General features: G+C 45.2%; 1 protein-coding gene across 5 annotated transcripts in view; it reads right to left on the bottom strand.

Moving 5' to 3' along the window:
• MTCL1 (microtubule crosslinking factor 1) overlaps positions 1-24,210 on the bottom strand; it is a 511,680-nt gene that overhangs the window by 385,200 nt on the left and 102,270 nt on the right. For all 5 annotated transcript variants that reach the window (XM_086964952.1, XM_086964953.1, XM_086964951.1 and 2 more), the window contains exon 2: positions 2,124-2,348. In XM_086964952.1, coding sequence (XP_086821078.1) covers positions 2,124-2,348 — 225 coding nt within the window. The remainder of the gene's footprint in view (positions 1-2,123; positions 2,349-24,210) is intronic.

Consider the following 24,210-nt stretch of genomic DNA (forward strand, 5'->3'; position numbering starts at 1 on the left):
TTGTACCTCCCTGAGACCCATTCTCCTTATGGCATCATAAGGCATGGACAGGCTTGGAATGCATTCTGTAAACTCTGCTACAAGACATCAGCAGAATATCTCACAACAGAAATCTAATTGGGGTGAGGCATTAAAGAGGTGATTGTGCCACCTTTGTTCATATGTTAATAGCATTATTGACCTGGGAGATGGTCAATAACAGTATCTGTTGTCCATTACCCTATTTAGGTGCGCGTTCCGTTCTCTGTCCATAGATTAAGTGAGGGTCTATAACAAGGGTGTTTGAACATTTCTACTGCTAAGAATGCAACATGCTATCACGTATCTCGACTATTCCTATAATAAGTTTTATATACCATACCAACTTGTTTCTCCTTCACTCGGTCTAGATTGTGGTCGTAATCGAATGCTCAAAGGCTACGGCTCTCTGTGTGTGTCACACTGGGGGAAACGACATATGCAGTTTTTAAAATATTGGTTTGCATCCTTTTTCAGACATGTGTTTGAGGAACATATACCTTATTTTCAAGTGCATACCAAAGGGGATGATGGACGGAGCATTTGAGCAAATCAAACACTCCCCCCCCCAGTCAACTGATCTGGGTTTAATCCATCACCATTCTTTAGCTCACTCCACCACCCACGTTCAAACATGGCCATATGCAAATCAGTCTGACCCTGTGCCTCGTGAGAACAGTCCGGCCCAAACTGCCAAGCCAGGTCTTCCCTGGACCGGAAACAAGCATCCTGGGACCGGTTTCGGATTATAATCCTCATCAGCCAGGCTATCTTGAATCCAGTGGCAAAGTGAGCAAGGGACCCACGTCTGGGCATACCCTGTCAACATAGGCGAAGAAAGCGATACTAAAGGGGATGATGGACGGAGCATTTGAGCAAATCAAACACTCACCCCCAGTCAACTGATCTGGGTTTAATCCATCACCATTTTTTAGCTCACTCCACCACCCCAGTTCAAACATGGCCATACGCAAATCAGTTTGACCCTGTGCCTCATGGGAACAGTCCAGCCCAAACTGCCAAGCCATATCTTCCCTGGACCCGAAATAAGCATCCTGGGACCGGTTTCGGATTCATAATCCTCATCAGCCAGGCTATCTTGAATCCAGTGGCAGAGTGAGCAAGGGACCCACGTCTGGGCATACCCTGGTAACATAGGGCGAACAAAGCGATACCAAAGAGGATGATGGACGGAGCATTTGAGCAAATCAAACACTCACCCCCAGTCAACTGATCTGGGTTAAATTGCCATTGTGCAACATTCCGTCCATCAATTGTTGTTTTTGCAATGGTCACCCTGAGTGGGACGGGTATGCTCAGACGTGCCACTGGAATCAAGCTATCCTGGCTGATGAAGGCTGATAGCCAGAAACCGGTCCTAGGATGCGTGATTCCGGTCCAGGGAAGAAATGGCTTGGCAGTTCAGGCTGGACTTTTCCCATGAGGCACAGAGTCAAGACTGATTTGCATATGGCCATGTCTGAACTGGGGTGGTGTGGTGAGCAAAATAACGATGGATTAAACCCAGATCTGTGACTGGGGGTGAATGTTTTGCCATTGTGCAACATTAGTCCATCAATTGTTGTTTTTGCATTTATTTTCAAGTACAGCAAGACAATAGTTTGATTGGATCTCTTTTCAGGTAGTCAAAATATTGTACTCATGAAATTCAGAAGAACTGCAAGTAAATGCTATGTTCACTGCCCTACTTCACTTCTTTCTGTCTTGCGCCCCCTTCTTCCTATAGTCTTTTAAAATACTTTGTGGAGTTCTCCTGGACATTTCGCCAAACTGGCATCCATCTTCTAAGATTTTTGCATTTCTAAATCACTTAAGTTCTGGTTTAATGTCATACCTATGCATTTGTTTACATTTTGAACTGCAGTATAGGAAATTAATTTTAAGCAAATAAACACATCTATGTTAGAACAGAGTTTTCAATTTGTTGAAACAAAGTCAATGATGACTCAAACCTTTGTGTACCTGCATTGCAATTTCAAATTATTGCTCACCTTAGCTGCGGCAACATCTGCGTGCATAGCAGTCTGTCCTAACCCTCTCATATGCTCATCACATGCCCACTGCAATCATAACACTGTGCTCACCTTTAAATCTTGCTCGATGTTTCTGATCAGCTCTCCGTCCACCTGACCAGTCTGCGCCACTTTCAGGCTCTTCTGTTCGGCTTTCCTGAGGCGGTACTGCAGGATGCGGCAGTTCTTGTTGGCCCGATCCAACTCTCGACGCAGCTCCTGCAACTGGTAGACATCTTCTTCCACATAACTATCGCGCATCTCTTCCATCTCCGCTCGCAGCTCGTCCAACTCATCCTATAGGGTACCAAAGAAAAGTCTCATCAGAGAAGTAAAAAGACTGAGGTAACTCAGTTCTACCTCTAGATTCACAGTAGTTGGGCAAGTGAGTACCGCACCGCTCAAAAGCAGAACCATGAACAAAAAGCAACTTCATTGTCAAAACTGAAATGTAAATTCACTTTAAATCCTGATCTGAGTTGATGAGTATATTGTCCTCTTTCGGCAATGGATGTTACATAGGATGCCCCTTAACCCCTTCGATGCTGGTGACGGAACCATTTCGTCATCAGTCACGGTTGAGCTGTGCTGATGACGGAATGGTTCCGTCACGACCACACCCTGTTCTGCATTGTCCAGCACAGGGGAGGAATTCAATCAGCAGCCAAGGTGTTAAACTACTAATTTTACAATACAGACACGTTTTAATGCATGGGCAAGGTGGGCTCTGTCCCAAGGCCCCAGCATCTCAGGCGGCCCCTGAGAGATCCACACAATCCAGCCCTGATGACTTTGAATGAATTTTAAACAGATTGTTTTCAATACCATTTCCTATCATTTATATTTCATACTGGTAATGTGTGGGAGTTTATTAGACATTTAGCAGACAAACGTTGTTGGATTTTCAACACCATGCAACATCCATAAAAAAGTTCCATTTAGAATCAAAACAGGGCCTCACATATAAGAAAATGCAATGGGCCGCAGAGATTATTTGCAATATCATTAGTGCGCTTCTGATTTATTACAATATTAAAAACACAAAAACTAGCCCTGAATATTGGATAGAAACACGTCTATATTTGGACCAGTCTGCCTGTGCAGTGTCAGTAACCAAAGAGGGCATGAAAAAGATGAAATTGGGTCATGCATTCAAAGCTGTTCAGAATAAGTGCCACTAAAATATGTTTGGCCCAGGGCCCCTAAAATCCTTAAGATGTCCCTGAACCCACTGACCGCATATTAACATTAAGACCATATCAAATAGTCTAAAATGAATTCAGAACGAACTTGTCAGAATAGCTAGGTGCCTAGTAAAGATTGTAACATGACATAACCCCCTTTCTTGGCATAGCCAAAATAGACTGCACCCGATATAGGCACTGCACGTAATTCTTTGGTTTCCTTTAGTTGCAAAAGAAAGGATTTCATGTACACGATGTAAGAGACTGTGCCCAATCTCCCTTGAAAACAGCCCCATTTGCTGTTGTGGCGTGCTTGAATGGAAAGCAGACAAAAGCTTCTATCCGCTGAGAGGCAGATCAGCCTCCCTGCTTTATACTTTGCTAATGGCTGATATTTCGAGTCTCTCCAAGACCTTGCCTGACCTCAAAACATCAGCGCTAGTTATTTTTACTTTTGTAGAGACGAGAGTAGTGCGGATTTACAGGCTTTCCCGAGACAATTCAAAAGCTGCTTTTTTAATGGGGTTACATAGCGTGGGCTGATGCAGCTTCCATCTTAAAGTGGCTCGACGTTTGAAAGAGCGCGCCGAAGACCGTTCCAGTGTCAAACGGGTCACGTCATCTGAAAGACAAGTAAACTCACCAGCAACAATAAAGCAAGAATGGAAAACCCACGTAGCTCCGTTTCTAAGGGTCTTTAGGAGATGATGCGCATATCCTTTGATGGGTAGAGGGGCTGGAAAGATGCGTCTACTCAATGACCCGGTAATTTAAGTACTCCGCCTATCACCGATAACTTGGACACTAAACGACAGAGGACAACTAGCCCTTCCATGAATGGGGCTTACACAAAGGCATTGGTGGTAAGCAGATCACATCCACCCCTCTGCTCTTCGAAAGGCCACCCACTAGATATCTTCACAACACGGCAGCCATTTTCAACAGCGCTTCGGCATGCAAAATTCCGAAGATGATGGGTTTGATTCACAAAGGGCCTCTGCACTCGTGGCGTAGGCCCCACAGTCATAACGGAGGGCCCGCACTCATCGCAGGACCTCTGTAATGAGAAGGTCCCGCCATGACTGCAGTGCCTCCGCCACAAGTGCAGAGGCCCTCTGTGAATCGGGCCCGATAGCTTTATTAGGTTAATTCATATTCTTAGCTGCCGCCATTCAGTGTGGCTGAACGTATGCTCAGATCCACAAATGTTAGGTAGAAAGTTTGAATATCCACTTCTTCCTCCTCCATACAAGTGTTAGCCTAAATGTAGATGCCATAGCCTCTATGCCATGGGTTCTCGCAAACGTTTCCCCAGGGGCCACAAAGTAGTGTCAGTGGTTTCACGAGAGCCACATCAATGCCAGCAGGGGAGGGTCGGGCGGGGGTGTTGAAAGGTGGGCGTCGGGGGACGCAAAGCCGATGCAGGATAAAGATAAATTGTTTAGAAAACATTCTTTGCTTCTTTAACTTTAGTTTAGTTAACCAGCAACTAAAGTATGCCCGTTTCACAGCTTCCTGAATGTTCCTGCTCTGTCAAGTGAACAACAGCCAAGTGCTGCTGTTCACCGGGGGGCCGCAATTAAAGGTCAGGAGGGCCACATGCGACCCCGGTCGTACTTGGAGTATCCCTGCTCTATGCGGATGTAAAACCACAATTTTGTGCCATAGTAGTGTCAACTACTCACTCTTTAGAGCAAGCCCCCTTGCTATGCCAGTATCAAGCTCCCACTGTGCATCTGTGCCCCCCTGAGTTGTGGGAAATTGCACTCTTACCATGTCCATTACAGCACATTTGCACAACTGTGTAGTGGGTAACTTAACAAAAATCTTGACCTTTTGTTTAAGGCGGGAGCCTGGTTTGATGAAGCCTTGTGGCTAATTAAATCTTATCAGGGAGCTTTCCATAAAATATCTGTGCAGAATAGGCAGAAGAGGGGAAGAGATGGCTCGGACTCAAACTCAATGCACGCTGGTCACCCTCAAGAGGTATTCTGTATTCCAGAGCCTGGCCATGGGGATCTGACTTTCTCACTTGGGTGAAAACAGATCTCATTTATCACCCTCCTCAGAGGTCTGCTGAAAGCAGTCATTGAGCTTTTAATGTGTGTTAAATACTCCATTTGTTTTCTATTGTCCTGGTTATGTATTGCAGAGGGGATAAGAAAGGGTTGGTCAGAATAAATATTTGAAAGGTTCTCTTTGGGCCTGCACGGTTTCCTTCTTGGGTGGACTGTTGCTGTACCAGCACAGCAGACTAGATGTGCAAGTTGCTGGCCTTCAGCACTACATGTCCCACTGTTGCAAACTGCATTAGGACAACCCTCAATGCAACACATAAGCTGCACCTCACTGATGAGACCCACAAAGGCCAAACCTGGCCAGGGGTTGCTAGTGCCTCAGTTCCGAGGGACACGGACAGGCAGTTTCGGCTGTCGTCTTCCTTTTGGAGCAGGACCTAGGCTGACCTGCATTAAATTGCTCCCCTATATCTACCCCTCTAGACATATGCAACGTGTAAGCCAGAGTCAATAGAACATTAAGTGTTGCTTACCATATTGTTTTTCAGTGGCGGCTCGCCGAGGGAGGTCTGCGGGGAGTGGAGTCCGACATACGATGGACAGGAGTAAGGTAAGTAATTAAATAAAACAATTTACCATGTGCGCTTGGCGATGCAGCGCTTTATTTAATTACTTAACTTACTCCTGTCCATCGAATATCGGACTCCACTACCACGCTACCCTGCCCCTCCCTAGCCACACCGCCACGCAGCACTCCCACGGCGAGCCACCACTGTTGGTTTTTATTATTTTCAATTGTTTTTGTCATTCAAAATAGATGCATAAATCAAAAACTTTAAATAGCAACAGAAAGTAGTATCTAAATATTGTCAAAAATAAAAAGATTAAATCAGGCGTCCTTGCATATGGCCTCTTGTTAACAAATTTTTCATTTCTTCTTTGCAACTAATATTTAGTAAATAACGGGGCCAGAACAAATATTGTTATAGAGGTCAGTTTAATACAAAGAAAGAATACGCCATATGGGTCTTTTACACAGCGTGCCGCGACAAGGTCAAGAACTGGCCTTCCATACCACTCCAGCTATGGCCTTCCATACCACTCCAGCTATGGCCTTCCATACCACTCCAGCTATGGCCTTCCATACCACTGTTTGACCAAAGGGGAACAATATGCCATTTTGTTGCGCATACAATGAGATAGCAGGAAAAAGATCACCCTGAGACTCGCCCCTTTCTATATATTGAATAGGTGGACAGGAATGGCCTGCATTAGATCATCCCTGTAAAATGTTCCAATACCAACAGCCCATTATCAAAAAAAAATTAGCAACCCAAAATGGGAATGAGATCGACTGGCAAAAGGTCGAAATACCACACAGGAACTGGTAAAAAACCATCTATATTCAAAAGGCGAACCTAGCTTTAAACACATTTGTACAATAGGAGTTTAATTTTTTAGCAGCAGAATGGTTAAACATTCATGGAGCACCTGAGAAACAGATCCGTGACACACACCCATACACCATAGACATTTGAGTGACCCAGAATGATGCCACCATGAGGAACTGACACTCCTGTACAAGGATAGAGCCCTCAGCCAAGCTTCCTCGGACCTCAGTGCACTGCAATGCTAAAATAAGCCACCATTATGCCCTCTTGTTCCTTACTTCCACCCCTCACCTCTAGCTCATAGAAAAGTGATCGTGTGACCAACCAGACCAAATGAGAAAATGTAGTTAAGGGTCGCCGAGTGAGAGGAGAGCCACTTCATGTGTGGTACTGGGGTTGATTGGGAATAGCTATTGTGTGCAAAGCTTCAACTGGATTTGATCAAAGTGTGTATTTAAGAAATGTTTCACCAGGTGAGATCCCCAGAGCATGCACTAAAGCACGTGTGTTCTGTTCTTCTGGTGTAAGAAGAACATAAGTGAATGTTGGGTGAATCTTGTGGCAGTGGCAGATTCAATATCGCTAGCGCCAATCGGCTGAATGCATTAACCCCCTTCACTGCGGCGGCTTTTCCGCTGCAGTGCTAAGGGGGTGGGGCGGCCGCGCGGCGGGTCCATGCTGGTGATGGAACCGCTCCGTCACCAGCCGCGGTTGCGCTGCGCTCATGACGGAGCGGTTCCGTCACGGCCCCGCCCGCTCAATGGAACGCTCAGCGCAGGCGCGGAATCCGCGCCGTGCAGGTGTGCCGAGCGGGCCGTGACGAACCGCTCCGTCATCAGCACAGCGCGACCGCGGCTGATGACGGAGTGGTTCCGTCACCAGCAGGGGAGGGGTTAAAAGATTATGCATTCGCATTGCTTTTTATTAGCATCTCTAGGGCTAAAAAGAGGTCTCTAAAGCTCCTTTGTGCACAACAGCGTCTGTGCGGTAGCTCCTCCCCACCAGTCAACTTTGTAAACACTCCGGACCCTCACCTGCACCTCCGCTGTGTGTATGCTTGCACAGAGGACCTCCACTAGGCTGACCCAGGCATCCAGTCCCATGTGGGCACGATCTCTACTCAGCAACACATGCTTCAGAGAGTTATCACTCCAACATCTGGACTGGAGTCTGCTCTCACAGGCATGTGCCAGAGGTTGGCCTAGATCCAGTTATGGACATCTTCCCACCACCAACATGGCTGCTGCTTTCCATTAAGCTGGGGGTTTTAGAGTGCATGTGCAATGAAGGGCATGGACCTGTATTCAAACACCACAATAGTGTTCCCTCACATACCTTTTTTTAGGTCTCGCCTGTCGATGCGCATGCGCATCGAGCAAGCGAGACTATTGCGAGTTATCCACTCTTTATCTACACTGCAAGGAATCGTGGCGATTCCTTGCAGTGCCCGTGACTTTTAAGGTCAATGCGCATGCGCATTGAGCTTATGCGCATGCGCATTGACCTTAAAAGCGCGTGCGCGTGCACGTCCGTCTTTGTTTACCCGCTCCGCCCCCTCCCGCCGTGTCGCATTTCTCCTCCCCCTCCCCTCCGTCTAACGCCGTCTAACTTCCACGCTGACGCTGCATTCCTAAAATAAGTAAGTTATGCGATTTTATTTTTTACGAGCAGTAGTTTAACTTCACGTTTCTTAAAATCGGCCCAACACACTAATGAGTCACTCCGTTTTTCAACAGTTTATGATCACATCAGCCCAATGACGTCCGTCTTTGTTTACCCGCTCCGCCCCCTCCCCTTCCCGCCGTGTCGCATACCGTGTTTTTATTGACCATGTGCCCCGTGTTTACTATCATTAGGAGCCGAATCCAACCAACCGTGAATAACAAAACGTCCCCCAAACACGCTGACGCTGCATTCCTAAAATAAGTAAGTTATGCGATTTTATTTATTTACGAACAGTAGTTTAACTTCACGTTTCTTAAAATCGGCCCAACACACTAATGAGTCACTCCGTTTTTCAACAGTTTATGATCACATCAGCCCAATGAGGCAATCCTCCCCAGTCCTCACAAATTGAATGGCATCCCACTGACTATCTATGTGCTACAAGTAAGATTCCATTGCCAATCACTTTAACTAAACGTAAAAACTTGGCCACAGTCTAAGTTTGTTGGTACTCAAATAATGTGGGCCTATGTTATTTCCACTAGGTTTGCATACCAAAAACTCACTGCATCACTTGAATGCCGTAGAGCGCATAAGACTACATACACGAGGGAAGTCCCGCTCCGCCCCCTCCCCTTCCCGCCGTGTCGCATTTCTCCTCCCCCCTCCCCTCTCTTCCCTCCGTCTTGTTTTTTATTTTTTAACTAGAAGTACCCACATCTATAGCACAGATATTAGCAGCCCCTTAAGACTCAGAATGATCCATTAATATCGTTAGACAGGTCACGCCAACTTTCCATTGATATTCCGATCTGCATTTAACTTTCACATGTACCCCTTAGGTGTTAAATTGCACAAACTGCATGTGACAACACTACAAGTACCGAAATGCAAAGCGTAGAGATCAGCGACCTCGTACAATCGGCACTGCCTAGCAGCGATTTGGAAACAAAACTCGATTTGCTAATGGTGTAGCGGCTTTGTAGATTCTTGCACCAAAGATGGCTGGCTTCCTCCTCTCTCCCAGCACCCTCTTCGTTCACATTGTGTGTACTGCTGCAGATGTGTGTTTACAGTGGGGGTATGGAGACAGGGAGAGCGTAGTTATTTTGAATCACATGCCAGCGCTTAAGCAGCATTGCCCCTCTTTGAATCAGTCCAAAGTGTTTTGCCGGCCCTGTGCCAACAACACACTGAAGAGTGTCTTTGTGTGGAGCTGAGTTCCGGATTTCATCGCTTCCTCTAGGTCTGCCCATGGCTTTGTGGTGATTGTCGTGAGCTCTTTTAATCCCATGAGTGGTGGACTCTTTCCATGAAGGTTAGAGGTGGACTCTGGCTCGGTTTACATTCAAGCCTATTTGCATAAAATTATTTCTAATGCATTTTCAGCTTCACCCGTTAAGGGGGTATTATACATGTGTTTGTTGCGAAAGAAGCGTGCATGTTGAGGCCATAATTAGGACATTGCAGGATTCTCTTCATGTTGCTGTGCAGTCTCCTTTGGTGTGACACCACAGCTACAGGGCATTCGGTTACTAAGTTAATGGAATGTCATTAGCTATAGATTTCTTGGACACCTACCTAGGAAACGCAAAAATGATAGGAGCAATGCTTGAAAAATAGTCTAAACCGCTGTCACTTTCTATGTTAATCGTTCCCACCCAGGGTTTATTCCTACTCACCCTCACTCACCCTCACCCTCACTCACCCTCACTCACCCTCACCCTCACTCACCCTCACCCACACTCACCCTCACCCACACTCACCCACACTCACCCTCACCCACACCCACACTCACCCTCACCCACACTCACCCTCACCCACACTCACCCTCACCCACACTCACCCTCACTCACCCTCACCCACCCTCACCCACCCTCACCCACCCTCACTCACCCTCAACGCCTCACCCTCACTCACCCTCAACCCCTCACCCTCACTCAACCTCAACCCCTCACCCTCACTCACCCTTACCCTCAACCCTTCACCCTCAACCCCTCACTCACCCTCACTCTCACTCACCCTCACTCACCCTCACTCACCCTCACTCACCCTCACTCACCCTCACTCACCCTCACTCACCCTCACTCACCCTCACTCACCCTCACTCACCCTCACTCACCCTCAACCCCTCACCTACCCTCACCCTCAACCCCTCACTCGCCCTCACCCTCACTCACCCTCAACACCTCAACCTCAACCCCTCACCCTCACCCACCCTCACTCACCCTCACTCTCACTCACCCTCAACCCCTCACCCTCACTCACCCTCACTCACCCTCAACCCCTCACCCTCACCCACCCTCAACCCCTCACCCTAACTCACACTCACCCTCACTCACCCTCACTCACCCTCACTCTCACTCACCCTCACTCTCACTCACCCTCAACCCCTCACTCACCCTCACCCACCCTCACCCTCACCCACCCTCACCCACCCTCACTCTCACTCACCCTCACTCACCCTCACCCTCACTCACCCTCACTCACCCTCAACCCCTCACCCTCACACAGTGCAATAGGTCTCGGAGCATTTGAGTTAGAGCTTTTAGATTTGTTTATGGCTTTTTTTATTTGTAATTCTTTAGCATTGGCTACAGGAAACAAAAATGCTAAAGATTTACAAAAAAAACCCATAAACAATTCTAAAAGCACTAACTCTAATGCTGCGAGACCTATTGCATTTCCAATGCTTGTTCTACATAGTGCTTACTGTCAGAGGGTTAAAGGCTCCTATCGATATTGGTATTATACTCAATGGCACTATTTTTATTCAACTTGGACAAATGAATGCTATAGTTAGTGAAGCGAGCCTGTAAACTACAGACCAGACATATCTCTTGAATGTGCACGAATTCACAGTGTACTTCCTCAACCCATTGAAAACAAGCATTGGCAAAGCCAATAGGCTTATCTATTTTAATTGTCCCTTTTTTACATGTTGCACAGCAGTGTGTGCTGCTGTGCAAAATTGCTTAAGCAAAACAAAAAAAAGCACTTACATGACACTTTTTTTAAAACTTTACGCCATGTTGCACAACAGCGACAAGAGAGAAGTTTGGTAAAACATTGGAAAGCCAGAGGAGGGTGGGCCTGGGGGTATTTGTTTAAAACAGCCAGCGGGATCCAACACATGTGAGGGTGACACCACAGAGGGCGGGGTGGGTTGTTTTAAACAACGGTTAGTGGGAGGTGGCATGGGGAAGGGTGACATCATGGAGAGCGTGGTGAAGGAGAGGGATTAACTGCAGAAGGAGAGGAGAGTGACTGCCTCCAGATGCACGCTCTTTCTAAGAGTACCTGCAGGAGCCTGCTGGCTAGGTGAGGGCACTGGCTCCAGGATGCAGTACTTGGTCCCTGCTACACAGCGTGGATGAATGCTCTAAAGCCCAGCAGGAAGCCAGAGGCCAGAAGGAGCATCTAACCAACAGAAAGTAAGGAAATGAGTGGCAAGGTGGGCAACTAATGGCAAGTAAAGGTAAGTAATGGGTGGGCTCAAAGCCCCGTTCAGGATTTTTTTTTTTTATTTACAAGAGATTTCACGAGCACTCTGCAGGCAAAATTTAAAAATGTGGCATTGTTACTTTTAGCTACTACTTCGCAGTCACAAACAAACGATTTGCTCGCCTTCAGACTTCCTCAGATGTGATGTGAACTTCTGAGACCCAGTCTCTGAAATCTACCCTGATCCTCAGCTACCCATGGACATACGTGGTTTCCTATGTTTGGTTTTGTGCAGCAAATCAGGGGGACCTCACCAATATAAATTATAAATAATATTGTCTAAACGTAAAAATAGTTTTGCCTTAGAAAACACACTTCGCCATAGCAGTCTCTAACAGTGAAGAGAACTATAATGTCCTCATTATGAAAACGTACAAAAGCAGTCGCTCATAGTGAAGTCAGTTGACAAATTTCCCCATGCTGAATGCTGTAGTGGGTGGGAAAAACATGAATGACAACAAACCAAAGGATGAAGAGAGCTGACTAAAAGCCCCTATATCTATATTGCAGATACAATTATAGCTAAATCTAAAGCTCCTGGCTAATGCCAGGCCTATAAATGGGGTTACAGATATGCACACCAGAAGCATACACTTAATATATGTGATAACGCAAGCCTATCTGAGGTCTTCTTCACTTTGTCCTGCTTCTTCCGCCCACATGCTAAAAATTGCCTCTGGTTAACTGGTCACAGTGACCACTTCTTGTTAGAGCTTTGCAGAGCAAGCAATTGTTAAGTAACACACTGATGTCATTCCTTCTAAAGGCTTACTTCCTGTCTGCCTTGCTCTTTCACAAGAGGGGTAAACCAGAGTGCAGCCTGAGGGCTGGGAAGACAGCCAACAGTGCTGGACTGAGGAAACAAAAGCAGCCCTTGCAAAAATGCTCAGTTCATCCTTCTACGTTCCTTTCCTCACTATACATCTCCATCCATCCATCCATCCATCCATCCATCCATCCATCCATCTATCCATCCATCCATCCACCCGCTCTCCTCTTGCTCTCTGATCTCTCCTTCTCCTGCTTCCGTGAGCTCTGGAAGGTGTCGGCGGAGGCACCGGCAACACAGTGGGTTTTCACAACCGCTCTCTAGTGACTCAAGCCCACCATTATCAATACCCAATCGAATAAAAGGCCCGCCAGGCCCGGCCAACCAACATTTGATTTCAATTTGTGTACTAATATAGACTTAACACCCTTCCTGTGGCACTGCAGGCGTGGGCACAACATTTTTTTACTCCTGCCTCGAAGTTGGACCGTGGATTTTTGGAGTACAACGAAGTCCGATTTGTCTATGACTGGTCACTGTAATGGAAAAAAAGAAGCTAAAAAGGATAGAAAGGAATGCGGAAATTCCAGTGGCCAAAATTAATTCAGCATTTCGTCCACTGCTACCTATGCAGCGCGCGGGGGGGGGAATATCCTCAGGGGGTCCCTATTCTGTTCAAAGTCAATTAATATTTGTGACATATTGACGACTTGTGGGGCCCTTATAGATTGTGCAGAGAGGCCCCATCGTTTTGCCTTATGCCACTGGAAGGCTTGGCTAAAGAGAACATCACAGCTCACAGTGGCGTCCAAGGTTCAATCACCAGTTTAACAGATACACATTGCTAAAATATAAACATGCCATAATTATTTATATTTTGTATGATAACTCATCTTGCTGGGGAGAGAGATTACGATAAAAATTCCAAACAATTGCACTGCATGCATTTTCCCATTCCTCGTCCAGCTACAGTCTGTTTATGTAACCTCTTTATTGCACATAGGAAATGTTTTAAGTAATAAATAATGTGCTACATACATGGTTGGCAATTTCTAAGCAGCTGTGCAAATCAAGTTATATATACACAAATTGCTGGGTGTTTAGCATGAAGATGTAACTGTATATGCGTTGGTTCATCATTTAGCTAAAAATATCAACAAGAAATGTAAACAATTTTCTACTCTATATTCTGAAATCTCTCCCATTACTCTATCTTAAAAACTGGTGAACATTTATTTGTAAAACACGCACGTTTAAGAGTTAATCAGTCATCAATCAACTTTATTCAGCCATCAGACCATAAAAGCACAATTAAAAAAATACTAATTTTGGGAATATCACATGGCAATAAAATAATATTGCAATAGAGTTGCGGTTAATGTGCTACCCTTTGGCATATAACAATTATCAAATATCAAACAGTCAGGCGGAAGGTACATTATTATAAAATATCAAACAATCAAGAGGGAATGTTCATAATACAATCTCATCTAAAAATATCACTTAACAATGAAGTTCGCATCGCAATCAGGCTGCAAGAGCTATACCCCCAGTTGAAATATTAAAATCTTGTCTAAAAATTGTCACTCTGCTATAAAATTATATCAGCAACAGGCTATATTGCTCCCTTTTGACATAATGCAATTATAAAATATTAGACAGTCAAAAACAAATGTTTAAAAACGCTATCACTCCTTAAATTACAAAGCATATTTAATTCTCAAGGTCAGTGCTAGTGTAATTAAATTCGGGACTGAGCTACATATAAAAGGAGACTCAAGGCGCTGGAGAAAACGCAAACCCTCTGGATGATTGGCAAAAGATCTTCCACTAAGAATTGGGCATAAAAAACGTATTCTAAAAGGAGGTATACAGGGTACAGAAGAGGATAAAGTTCTTGGTTGACTGGTGTCACTTCCCATCACATGGGCAACACGGTAATGAAGTAAACCAAGTGCCTGTAACAGGAAAGGATTTGTTTAACCACTTTCGTTCAAACTATTTGTTGAAACCTAAATCAATGAGATTGTCATACACGAACTATCTCACAGAGGTCCACAGAACACTCTTTTTGAATATCTGAAAGCAAAAGTAACACACGGAAGAACCTAGTTATATCAAAAATATATTCTGTAATTTATTACTGGATTGCAAATTGATTAAAGGGGATACATAAAATCTTGAATCTAATGCAACAGTGTAATCAAAGGATGTATAGATTAATTCAACAAAACAATTCATCACAGCACAACCACTCCTATTAGTCAAATGAGAGCAACTAAAAAACAATTATTATTGCTCTTCCAGACATAGATGCCTTAGGAGATGGTGTGCAGGTCTACCTTGACCTGCACACCATGGTTGCTCTCACACCATAGTTGCTCCTTTCAACTAAGTGTTTTTTGGGCCACATGGGATTTTTTGTGATTCACTTTAAACTTCAGCCTGTGCATAAAATTATTCAAACTATCTAAAAGTAATTGTGGTCCGTTTGCTGTATGTGCAATTAAAACCGTGCTGTCCGGGTACAATAGTATGGGAACTAAGCAGGAGTCAATTTTAGGGATATCACGTGTTTAAGAATCTAAAAAGGTGTCCAGGGCATTGATGTAGGCAAAAAATAAACTAGCATTGGCATAGCCAACAGGTCTCGCCTTTGGGACCTTATAAGTGTTTAGCCATGCAGCAGTTAATGTTGTTGCAGTAAGGATATTGTGCTACATAACTAAATACTTAAAGGTCCCAAAGGCGAAACCTATTGGCTATGCCAATGCTTTTTGTTAACAAGTAGGGGCGGTTTAAAGGGATATGGTTAGGGTATTAGTGAAGAGTGAAATTTCTTGTAAAGTTTTGGTCATGAAAAAAAGTATAAGACTACAACAATTTATTTATTTATTTTTTATTTATAACGTTTTATATAATGCGAACTTGATCCCGAAGGATATCAGAGAGCTTTACAATTTGAGGCAAAGGTAACAAATCATAACATTAGTCTAACATTGGGAATCTAATGGGAATTGAATCAGCTACATAACAGCTCAATATAACCTGAGTGCACGAGTAGGAATGGGCGACACACCTATGTTCATGGTGGGGCTGAAGTGAACCGCCTTTTGCTCTCAAGGTGCTATGAAGACTTTCACCGACCAATAGTTCCAACAAATGCACACACTTAAAACACCAGTACACAACACCACACGGTAGATAGCTGGGCAACAATCTGCCTCTTCTAAGCCTGTTTTTCCAGGTAGAGCTCCTACAGCGCCCCTGAATCTGATGTGGTCTACCCTCAGGAAACAGAAGAAAAAAAAAACTCATAAGGATTCGAACCATTCCTGCCCCAAGTAGTATAGTTACATCACCTACACAGGCTTCCAACAGACATCTCTGACCCCACCTCACTTCACCTAACACAGCTCCTAGCACCAATCCTAGCACTGGAGAGGTCGTTGGAATTATGTACTCTCGGGTATGCAGAATAAGCACTCTGTACTGGCATAAAAAAAGAAGGTTACATTAATAAAAAAAAATAATAAAGAAACACAATGGCAAACGTTTTCACTGTGCTACGGTACTGACGAGATCGTTACTTATGGAATAAAAAACGAGCCAATGCATTGTGACCAATCAGCCCTCCTTAGAAAACATCTGCGAGCAAACTGTATCCAATTTCTGCAGGTGGGCAGTGACCCTGTGATATTAATCTGTGCAGAAAATACCATGGAGAATGTATCTGACACCATCATCAAATTTTGATAGAAAAGAAGATTTGCTTCTCAATGTAGACCCAGCGAATATTGATAAAGAAAAGAATCCTTAGAGTAAATAAGGATAGAGATACTGAAAACATGTATCAAGGCTTTGTTGTTGTCAGGTTTGCTGCTTAGAGCCTAAGGAACATGATAGTAAATATCAAATTGGGCTGTTTCAGTCACTAAGAAGTCTTGAAAAATGTCAGGAAAAGACCAGCAGGAAAAGCTTGAACAGCTAATACATGGAGAGTATTCTTGTAAAAGTTAGCACCGAGATGTAGAAGGATCATGTGAGCTCTCGATCAGGAATATGCTTTTCTGGTACGATATAGGACGTGTGCTTCAGGATTAGATTTTGGGGAGCCATGGTAAAACCTGCTGTTTAATGCCTTGAATTAAAAAGTTCCTTAACCATTGCTCTGGCTATTCCAGCATTGCATGCCTTGCAAGAAGGTGACAGGTTTGAGATGTGCCTCAGCGAAAGCATGCAAAGACCCAGAACTACAGTTCTGCTGCCTCTCACTCCAGAGATGTGCTGCATCTGGTGAGATCGCATTTCCACAGCTTGTCATAAAGTAGGCAGTGACTGGTGTAATTGCCTTAAAATACGGCACTGTAGAACTCGTTTCTGACTATGTATACCACTTGAATTAGAATTATTTTAATGCAATCGAGAATGCGGTTGCTGCATGCTTGCAGAGGCTGCAACAGTAGTCTTTGAGTCCTTTGCAGTATTGACATGAAATGGAGCTTGTGCCATTCATGGCCCACCTACTGTATTCTAAACATATTTAAGGGGTGTTGGTTCAGCTCAATTAGCTAATGCCTTCTTTAACAATGAAGCAGCCTTTTTCTCTATATGGGTGTCCTGAATTTGGAAGTGCCATATGCCCCAATTAACAAAAGTTATACATAGCATACTTCTCACGAGATTGTTGGACTTTAGTACCTCAAACGCTCGCACTGTCAAGAGTCCATAAAAAAACTGAAAAGGTAACCGAGCAGTGAAAAGGGACAAGAAGAGGTGGTAGACCTCAACAGATTGAAACAGGCTTGCTTAAAATCGAAACCGGACTCTACTTTTCCTTTCTGGCCATGCGGGTTCCGTAGATGGGGGAGGGGGCTGAACGCGCGCACAGCTTCCACCTAATTGGACTTTTGTGTCATCACATGCGCACACTTTACAGGGCATCCGGAACCTCTAATCGCCAGTGGAGCCGCCGTTCGTAAGAGGTGCGCGGAAAGCAGGGCGTTGTGGGGGATACTGGTTTGTGCTTACATTTATGTACAGTTTTGTTATTTTTTTAACGAAGCATAAATCGCCTGATATGGGCGGCAGTAGAGTTGAGAGGTTGCGGGGTCCATATGCTGTCGATTCATAACTGATGCTCCTTGTAAATTGGGCTTGGCTCCGATTCCAAACTCTGCTTTTATGTGGAAGCGAGGCTTCGAGTGTTGAAAAGTTGAGTATAGATGGGTGGTTGGAAAGATGTTGATTGCCTAAAATGATGGTGGATGGCAAGTTTGCTTGGTATCTTTGGTGGGTGTACGGGGCAGTAGTTTTCGAAGGAGGCGACGACGGATATTGGAGATGGGGAGGTACCTACTATCAAGGGTGTGGTCGTCACCCTGGTGGGTGGCTGTGATTTGCCGTTAAGTGTTACTTAAATCGCTGTAGGCAACAGACAGAACGAGCACCATTAAAAAAAGAAACGCTGTTTTCAAGTAAGCAAGAGCTGGCTCCCTTTGGTTTGTCCAGGCGCTATGTTAGGGTGAGTGTAGGGTTTGTAAGTGCCAGAAAATGAAATTTCCCCCGTTTACCACATCGGAATACAATCTACACATAAAAAGCCCGGCGCGGTGGGGGAGGGGCGGAGGAGCGTTTAGAGAGCACAAAAGTGAAAGCTCATTGAGGCACGCAAGGCTTAATGAGAAGGGAGGCAGATGGCAGCTGCGCGCGGGAACGCTCGCGTGAACGCAAGCGCTAGGCCACCAGGAAGCACTTTGAAAACCCAGATACTAAATGTCTCGGAGCAGCGCATGCCCAAGCTCAGCGAGACCTAAAAAGGGCCAATATACAGCCTTGTCTAACTCCTCGATTGACTTGAATAGGGGGAGTGTGATCTACATGTTTAGTATGACAAACCCTCTTGTGGGTATCTTGCTGTAGGATTTTTTAAATATGCAGTAAAGGGTGATCATTCCCTGCCCAGTCATGATGTCCCATAGTATGTCTCTATCCACTGAGTCAAAGGCACAGGAGAGGTCCATAAAAGCAATGTGTATGGCCCCTCTCCTGGCCAAGACATATTTACCTAGGATCCAAGACAAATTTAGGACTTGCTCTGTAGTGTCAAGGCCCGGGTGAAATCCGTTTTGAACTTCAGTCAAAAAGATTTTTTTGTCTCCCACTCTTCTAATTTTGCCAAGATAACCGTACCAAAGATTTTGACTGAGGCATCTAGCAACAAAATGGGCCGGTACTTTGAGGGAGAATTTCTTTCGCCTTTTTTAAAGATAGGGATTGTGATCAATTCCCTCCATGTCTCTATAGGTTCCTCCTTAACTATTGCTCTAAAAACATTTGTTACCAAGGGGGCCCATAAATCAAGGTTGAATTTAAAAAGCTTGTCTGGAACCCCACCTGATCCCGGCCCTTTTCCTGTCACGGAACTCGAGATCGCTTTACGTACTTCACCCACTGTGGTAGTCTCACTAAATTCTACAAGATCAAGAGATGAGATAGGAGAGTCAGTTAGGACTGGGGACTTGAAATTGCTGTTGTGTGAAATGCTCATCTCATTCTTGTTCTTATATGTGGCATTCTATACCTGTACTCAGGGAAAGGGTCAAAACCCCAATTTATGCATATTAGCCCAACACGCCTCCAAAAGTAGTGCGCTCGAACTTCTACTATTTATATTTTGTACAGAACTCTATATAACTTTGCAGTCATTTCAAGGGCTAAGAGGGTAGAGAGTGTAGAGAATGGTGTAGAGAATGGTAGACCTAGGTAGTGGCTTAAATCAAGCACACCCAGAAGGATATGGGCAGTTGATTGGCTGGCATAGCAGCGTGTGCTAGACAAGACATCTGTAGGAACAAGATGGTCAGTCATTTTCTGACCTCCAGGAGGTCCTCTTCATGTATAAGCTGAAGATCCAGGAAATTGCAAAGGATCGCGCACTTAGAATAGAGCAATAACCTATTCAAAAGTTTAAATGACAAGCAGGTTGAGTGATGCGAAGCCTTGTCCGCGCTGTGAAAGGCACGTCAGACTCATTGGGCCTGTTCAGCAAGTATTAGTATGGGTCATCGGCCGCAAAAAGCAAGGAGTCCACATCTGAATATGCCCACACCACTTAAACGTAAAGAAAAATACAAATTATAAAAAGAGAATACAAACATTAACAAAGCAAAAGGATGTGGCTTCGAATAGCACATGCACAAAGAGACACACAACAGCCATGTTCAAACTGCTATATACATGTATTGATCACACAAACAGCAGCAGCCGGCTACATTACATTATGGTGAGGCGCGATGCCCAAAACACTCACCAGATATGCTGATACGCAGGCTTCATCCTGCCACTCACCTCGGACGGAAAGAGAGGGACGTCCTCCCTTGTTCAACGTAAAACCAACCAAACCTGGAGTATTGGCTGGAGCAGGCTAACCCAACGCTCACTTTGAGTCTGGGGGCCTGCAGCTGAAATCCTGCTGCGGTTTCTCAGCCCTGGGATTGCAGGCTCGTAAGTGCGCAGGCCAGATTGGCTGGCTGTAGGCTGCCAACCAAGCAGACATGCGCACTGGCAGGGGCTGAAGTAACAGTGCAATTGCACTAATCAGCCCCACCCTCGCGCTGTAACAGCGCGAGCCTGGGACACATTAATAAAATGGCATGTATTATCATTTCATTAATATGTGAGCCTGCTGCGCTCACAGCAGGTGGGTGGGGAGACGGTACGCCGACATCCCGGAGGAGCCGCCTCTGCACACAAACAAGCGCATATGAAGAACAAGCCATGACCACTCGTGCACACAAAAACGAGCACATCTACAGACACCAAAACACGCACCACCACACCAATATACACACAAACATGTTTCCACTTCAGAATCGTCTGTAACAAACTACTCGCTGCTTCATTGGCCTTTTTGTCGTCAGGACGTATGTAATGTATGTCAGCAAACATTACACCGGGCACTGCGCATTCATGCCTATTACCGCCATGCATAGTAAATATCTCTAAATTCTTAATTACGCCTCTTTTAGATTTATAATGAAGTGCTTGAATCGAGTACACACGCTTCCCTGATTTTATGTTCTCATTACTATCACAGAAATGCTCTATTAATTGGACATAACCTCTTTAAGAAATGTTTCAGTTTTTTTATAAATTCGGATTTTTAGTGCAGTAGATAACAGTGTCTTTTAGTGGGCAGCTCACGGGGCTACGTGTCACAACATGCTTGTTCCAGATGCATGAGATGAAATGCGATGATGACATGAAATGGGAGCAGATGAAACATCACAGCTTAACTGCAGGGTAGCCTGGGTTCATTATAGGAGCAAGGTGGGAGGGTCTAGAAATCCAGTGAACCATTCACCCTTACCAGCAGCCAAGGGGGCTAGGAGGTGGATGGAGAACAGTTTTTTTTTCAACCTAAAGAAATTATGTTCTAATCCCGGCAAGACTATTTTCACAGACTATATTTTAAAAAGATAAGTAAAACAGGGAGCAAACAAATAAAATGTCAGGTAGGTACAAGGAATTTCATAACCCAAGAGCATCATCTGGAATCCCTTGACTGCAGGAAGATCAGGACAGCCCTATTTGCATAAGCACAGACCAAGAAATGGAGCAAGAAAGAAAGGATAGTGAGAATGAAAGGAGAGCAAATCAGAGGCGCTGAAGGGAAACAGGAAAGTTAACGATAGTGAGGGAATACAGAAAAAAACAGAAACTCGGTGAAGAAAGACAAGGGGAATACATGAGGGAAAATACACGAATGACAGAAGGATAGAGAGTCACAAATAAGGAGATGTAGAGAGAGTGAGTGAGTGAAAAACACATGAAAGAGGAGGAAAGAGCCACGAATAAGTAGAAAGGGAAGGAAAGAGAGAGGTGGCAAGAATAGAATGAGAAAGATAAAGGAAAGAAATAGAGGAACATAAACAGAACAGGTGAAAGAAGAAAGGAATGAAAAGTAGAACAGAAGGAGTGAGTGTGAATGAAATACATTGTAACAAAGTTAAAAGGAGTACAAGACACCGGTAAAGTTGACAACGTTTTTCTAAGAGCATCTTCTAATCTTCCTTTCCCAATGAGAAAGTCTTTACGTTCCTCAACATCAACCGAACTATCCTTGCGGAGACTAAAGTTTATGTAATTGACACCTTTCTCGTCATCATAAAGATTATAAAAGATCAACGACAACATTTCATAGATTCCTAGTTCATCACAATGGTCATCATCACTATTCCGATCTGGAGGTACATCTTTTAAGGAGTCCTCAAATTGAAAACAATGAGGAGGGCACCTAGAATTCACGTCCACGCATGAAGAGCCAACCAGCCAATATCCTTATTCTGTTGCCTTAAAAAATATAAGTCAACTGGAGAGGACCGGGGGGTCGACTGTACAACTATCCAGCAGAGCTTCTGTAAACGAACTCAGGGAAAAAGAGCGAGATATGGCTGTCACTGGACAACTACTTGTCCTCTCATAAGCCACCCTAAACACCCAGACCAGACAATACTGCACAACCCACACACGCATCCTACTCAACAACATAATGCGCCTACGTCTCTCTCTACTCCTACTCCTTTCTTCTTTTAATCTTCTATCTCCTCACACCACCAGGGGTGCGAAACGATAACCAGACAGGTTGCAAGGGGGCACGGGGGGGGGAAACTGCAGCATTCGACACAGTATGCCACAGCACCCTTTTACAACGCCTCACCAACATCGGAATACATGGAAAAGCACTTGAATGGATCACTTCGTTCCTCACCGGAAGAACCCAGAGAGTCCGCCTTCCACCATTCAAGTCCGAGGCCACCGAAGTCATCTGCGGCGTACCACAAGGATCCTCTCTCAGCCCCACCCTCTTCAACGTATACATGAGCCCCCTCGCGACCATCGCCCGCCAACACAACCTCAACATCATCTCTTACGCGGATGACACTCAACTGATCCTTTCCCTCACCAAGGACCCCAGCACCGCCAAAACTAACCTACACGAAGGAATGAAAGAAGTTGCTGAATGGATGAAACACAGCCGTCTGAAACTGAACTCAGATAAAACAGAAGTCCTCATCTTATGCACATCCCCCTCCGCATGGGACGACTCTTGGTGGCCGGAAGCCCTTGGAAAAGCACCCATCCCGACAGACCACGCACGGAACCTAGGCGTTATCCTGGATTCTTCACTTTCAATGAACAGACAAGTCAGCGCCGTATCCTCATCTTGCTTCAACATTCTTCGCATGCTCAAAAAAACATTTCGATGGTTCCCCACCGAAACCAGGAAAACAGTCACCCATGCTCTAGTCACGAGCCGACTAGACTACGGAAACACCCTCTACGCAGGCACTACCGCTAAACTCCAAAAGAAACTCCAACGAATCCAAAACGCCTCAGCCAGAATCATATTAGACATCCCACGCAACGAACACATCTCTAGTCACCTGAAAGACCTCCACTGGCTTCCCGTCAATAAGAGAATCACTTTCCGACTGCTAACCCACGCACACAAATCACTCTACGACATCGGACCAGAATGCCTCAACTCAAGACTGTCCTACACCCCCTCCCGCCAACTACGTTCCTCCAGCCAAGCCCTCGCCACCGTACCTCGCATCAACAAGACCACCATGGGAGGCAGATCCTTCTCTTACCTGGCTGCTAAAACATGGAACTCACTCCCCACTCACCTTCGCCTTACCCAGAACCACCTAGCTTTCAGAAAGCAACTTAAAACGTGGATATTTGACAAGTAATCCTCCCCCCCTCCTTAGCGCCTTGAGACCCTCTGGGTATGTAGTGCGCTATATAAATTCTCTGACTTGACTTGACATGATTCTAGGATTTTGTACAGGAGAGATTACATTTTCAAATAATGTGGTCTGTGATAGTGGCAGTAGGCTTGTACCTAGAGTGGTGGGGCAGGGGGATGGTTGGCTCAAAAATAAAAAAAATATTTCACTTACCTCCGCAGTGCGTCGTCCTCCCCTCTTTGGTGTCAGGAAACTACTATACCCAATCCTGGTGCTGCTTTCACAGCGTGAGAGCAGCACCAGGATTGGATAGAGTGCCCTCTCTTAGCGCTCTTAAGAGCACTGGAGGCCTGTGCTTTCTCTACCTCATCTGTCTTAGACAGCTAGGTTGGAGAACTTTAAAATACACACGTCCAAAGAGACCTGCACATTTTAAAGCGCACACCTCCTGCTGTCACTCAGCAGTGCTGGCCCTGCCCTGCCCTGACACTCAGTTCGGGAGGGGTTGCTGAAAAATAAAACTTTAATAATCCTTATTACTATCTTATTTTTCAGCTCTGGGGCTTGTGGGGAGACGCTCCTCCGTTCAAATGTAGGAGCCGCCCCTGGTGGGTGGAACATCTCATTTAATCACAAGACCTCCATTCTTACATCCGAGAGGGAGGACAAATAAGAAGCATTTGAAGTCCTAGAACTTGGCCAGGCGCGCAACGCCAATTGGACTGAAAGGGCTTCAGCTACCCACACCAACCCCCCCACCCACTCCTCCCCCCTGTTTTGTGTGGCAGCCCGGGATGAGAGATTCAGACCCCCCTGAAATTTTTTTCTCAGTCAGCCCCCTCCGCCCCCCCCACCCCCTCCTCCCGAAATG

Source organism: Lissotriton vulgaris, chromosome 4_1 (genome assembly GCF_964263255.1).
Source record: "Lissotriton vulgaris chromosome 4_1, aLisVul1.2, whole genome shotgun sequence".
Lineage (NCBI taxonomy): Eukaryota > Metazoa > Chordata > Amphibia > Caudata > Salamandridae > Lissotriton > Lissotriton vulgaris.